We start from the raw sequence: 3,699 nt of genomic DNA on the forward strand, positions 1-3,699 counted from the left end.
GGCTAATAATATCCTTGTCGAACTATTTTGTGACTTAAGGAACGTGCCCTAGAATGGTTCCCACAAATGCCCTCATGTATCTCTCTCATGACGTAGTCAGCTTCGTCAGGTGTCAAGCATTTTAAGAGTGGCAACGAGTAGCCTCTTTTGTACAGACCTCCGTCTTTAAGCACATATCTGGCCGCTCGTCGTTGTAGTCGTTGGGCCTCTATTCTTTCATTAGGTAGGATTTTGTCTCTTAAATACTTGATCAAAAGGCTCATCCAGTTCTCCTCTGGTTGCCCTTGTTCGTCGATATCCATTGCTTCCTAAGCTTCTATGCTCGACTCGGGCAAAATCTCAACCAACACACAGTTTTTCCCAGGTCGATTTCATAAGCTGCAGCTAGTCGAGCTAACGCACCTGCATTGACGTTTTGAGTACGAGGAATTTGTCGAATCTCATATCTTGAGAACTGGCCGAGCTGGTCTCTTACCCAAGAAAGGTATTTCGCCATTCGTGGCTCTCTAGCCTGGAACTCTTCTTTTACCTGACTTACAATTAGCTGCGAGTCACTAAGTATCAGTATGTTTCTGACCCCAACATACCTGGCCACCTTTAATCCTGCTAGTAGAGCCTCATATTCGGCTTCGTTGTTAGATGCATGAAAACTGAATTGTAGTGCATATTTGAATCTTTCCCTATCTGGAGAGACCAATAGAAGTCCTGCCCCGCATCCTCTAAAATTTGAGGACCCATCCACGTAGAGTGTCCAAGGTATCTCTTCCTCAACTAGTTGTGGGTCGATGCTACATACTTGAGGTTCTGCTGGTGTTAGTTCTGCTATGAAGTCTACCACAGTCTACCCCTTCATAGCAGTTTTTGACTTATATTGAATGTCGTACTCGTAAGGGAAAATTGGTGAAGACGGTCACTCTGTGGGCTTGGAAATACGGACGTAGTCTTCGAACCGAAGTGACCAGTGCTAATGCCAACTTCTCCACTTGTGGGTATCTAAGCTCTGCATCTACCATTGCTTTACTTGTGTAGTAGGTTTGAGATTGTCGTCCACCTTCTTCTTTTATCGGCGCGGAACTCACCGCAGTGTCGGATACAGCTAAGTATAAGTAGAGTTCATCACCAGTGATCAGTTTTGAGAGGAGTGAGGCTGCCCCCAGATATTGCTTTAGCTCGTTAAAGGCAGCCTCACACTCTGTCCATTCAAATTGCCCCTTCTTCCTTAGGATTTTGAAGAACGGCAGGCACTTGTCAGTCGAGCGACTAAATTTGTTGAGTGCTGTTATCCTTCCATTGAGTCCCTGTAGTTGCTTTAGATTTCTAGGTGAATCCATCTCCAAAACAGCTTTGATCTTATCTAGATTGGCTTCGATTCTCCTTTGGTGCACCAAAAATCCCGGGAACTTGCCCGAGGTCACTCCAAACGTGCACTTAGTCGGATTCATTTTTATCTTGTACATTCTTAAAACGTCAAATGCCTCTGCCAAATCTTCCTCGTGTTGTTTATTTTTTCGACTCTTTACCAGCATATAATCAATGTAGACTTCTATATTTTTGCCGATTAAGGCTACAAACATTCAATTTATCATTCGTTGGTAGGTCGCACATACATTCTTCAACCCGAACGGCATTACCATATAGCAATATAGACCTCAACTCATGACAAAAGAGGTATTTTCCTGATCTGGTAAATGCATCTTGATTTGATTATACCCAGAGTAGGCATCCATGAAACTCAATCTTTCATGTCCAGCGGTAGCATCAACTAGTTGATCTATTCGAGGCAAGGGAAAAGAATCCTTTGGGCAGACCTTGTTTAGGTCTGTGAAGTTGATGCACATCCTCAATTTTCCATTCGGCTTCTTCACCAGCACCACGTTGGATATCCACTGGGGATAATGTACTTCTCGAATGAAGCCTGCTTTCAATAGCCCCTCTACCTGTTCAGCCACGATCTCATTCCTTTCCTGGTTGAATGCACGATACTTCTGTTTCACTGGTTTACAGCTTTCGTCGACGTTGAGGCGATGTACCATGACTCCTCGGTCGATTCCTGGCATGTCCTCAGGTAACCATGTGAACACGTCGGCGTTGCTTCTGAGGAAGTTTATAAGGCTCTTTCTTTCCTCATCACCCAACCTGGTTCCGATGTCGACTCTTCGATCTTCGGCCGTCAGAGGAATAGATTCTACCTCCTCAGTTGGCTCTCCCCTATCGGGGGTAGTCAAATTCAGTCGATAACCAGGGCTCGGACTTGCCTCCCCCAAGTGGTTGGTAGCTTCGCTCAGACTCTTCTTTTCGAAACATTGCTCGCTTCCATCAGGGCTCGTGTTGTCCTCAGATGATTCTCCCCTATTAGGGGTGGTCGGATTTAGTCGACGATCAGGGCTCGGACTTGCCTCCCCTAAGTGGTTGGTAGCTTCGTTCAGGCTCTTTTTTTCGAAACATTGCTTGCTTCCACCAGGGCTCGTGTCGATCTGCTTCATTTTACCCGCCTGGGATATGGATTTCGCCTCGGCTAAAATTGCTTGAATCATCCCCACAGACGGCGCCAATTGTTGATGCATGGATTATGCTCTCCCGATTCCCTCCGAGGTTCGCACCAAACTTGATTATCAGGGACTCAAAGACCTGCAAAATCGAACAAGGCTAGACCGGTGTGACTCCTGTCACACGGGCTCCGATGTCTAAGTCAGCAAGGAGAGTCGATGAATAATAGGATTTCAGTGTATAACCCGGCTTACCTTAGGGTTAGGTAACATGACTGATTTATAGTCGTTTGGAACGTTCTAGAACCTTCCAAATGAGCCCTAGACGTTAGTTGTGCAGGCCCAATGATTCGTAGAGAGATCGTCCACTAGGCCCCGAACAGGGTATTCGATCGGTTGGCATAGGGACCGGGTGGAAGAGATCGGGCCGTGTCTTGGCCCGAAAGCCAAGACAAGCAGCCGGCGCCTCGGTGCCGAGGTGGGTCGGCTTTCAAATTGTATAGGCCGGCCCCCATTCGTCGATGATCTCGGGCTTCATCTTCTTTTGTGGTCCGACCTGTCGTCTCGTCTGGATCATTTTCCTTCCCTATAACAGACATATCATTTCATGTAAAGTTGTTTCTTTTACAAAAGACACGTCCTATCACGAAAAGTTACGTTTCTTCATTTCTCTCCTCAATTCTTTCATTGTTTTGGCTCCACTCATCCCAACACTTGTTACTCTAAACTTCCTATTTGTTCTCAAATTCTAAAATTAAATAACAATGATTTCATCCTCTGTTTTTGATAAATTAGTTTTAATTAAACTAAGCATGAGTTAAATTCTTTATTCCAATCTTCCTATTGAAAACTTAACTATCTTTTATTACACAACAGTTAATTAACTTGATTTTGAAAAGGTTAAGTAATAATATTTAAAATTTCGACCAACAACTAAGGGAGGAAACTTTAGAAATAAAGTATCAGTTAAGAAGCCATGACTTAAGATCTTATCCCTCAATCGAGGGTGGTAACAATCAAACTAAGGTTTAGTTATTCATAGAAATGTTGATGATTAACTTAAAAATTCAAGGTTGCTTAGACATAAGTTGATTAAGAAGTAGAATCTAACAATATTTATGGAGTTTCATCTTAAGACCAACTATCAATGAGAAAAGTAGCCCATGTATGTTATAATTTGGATCTCATGACTTTTGAACTGGATGCTCGTTTG

The 3,699-nt window shown here is 43.7% G+C and overlaps 1 protein-coding gene across 1 annotated transcript; it reads right to left on the bottom strand.

Moving 5' to 3' along the window:
- Positions 1-316: 316 nt before the first annotated feature.
- LOC148209806 (uncharacterized) lies at positions 317-2,564 on the bottom strand. Its single transcript, XM_088126993.1, has 3 exons — positions 1,809-2,564; positions 951-1,514; positions 317-841 (listed from the first exon to the last, which is right to left on the bottom strand). Exons 1-3 carry the CDS (start codon positions 2,562-2,564, stop codon positions 317-319), a joined length of 1,845 nt encoding a protein of 614 aa, XP_087983119.1.
- Between the last annotated feature and the right edge of the window lie 1,135 nt (positions 2,565-3,699).

Source organism: Momordica charantia, assembly GCF_013281855.1.
Source record: "Momordica charantia cultivar OHB3-1 chromosome 8 unlocalized genomic scaffold, Mcharantia_2.0 BLBB01000008.1, whole genome shotgun sequence".
NCBI lineage: Eukaryota > Viridiplantae > Streptophyta > Magnoliopsida > Cucurbitales > Cucurbitaceae > Momordica > Momordica charantia.

Coding starts and splice junctions, on each gene's coding strand:
- LOC148209806 (XM_088126993.1), bottom strand. CDS start 2,564: ATGCATCAACAATTGGCGCCGTCTGTGGGGATGATTCAAGCAATTTTA. Junction 1,515..1,808: donor ACTTCACAGACCTAAACAAG/GTCTGCCCAAAG, acceptor ATGCTGGTAAAG/AGTCGAAAAAATAAACAACA. Junction 842..950: donor CATTAGCACTGGTCACTTCG/GTTCGAAGACTA, acceptor ATGAAGGGGTAG/ACTGTGGTAGACTTCATAGC.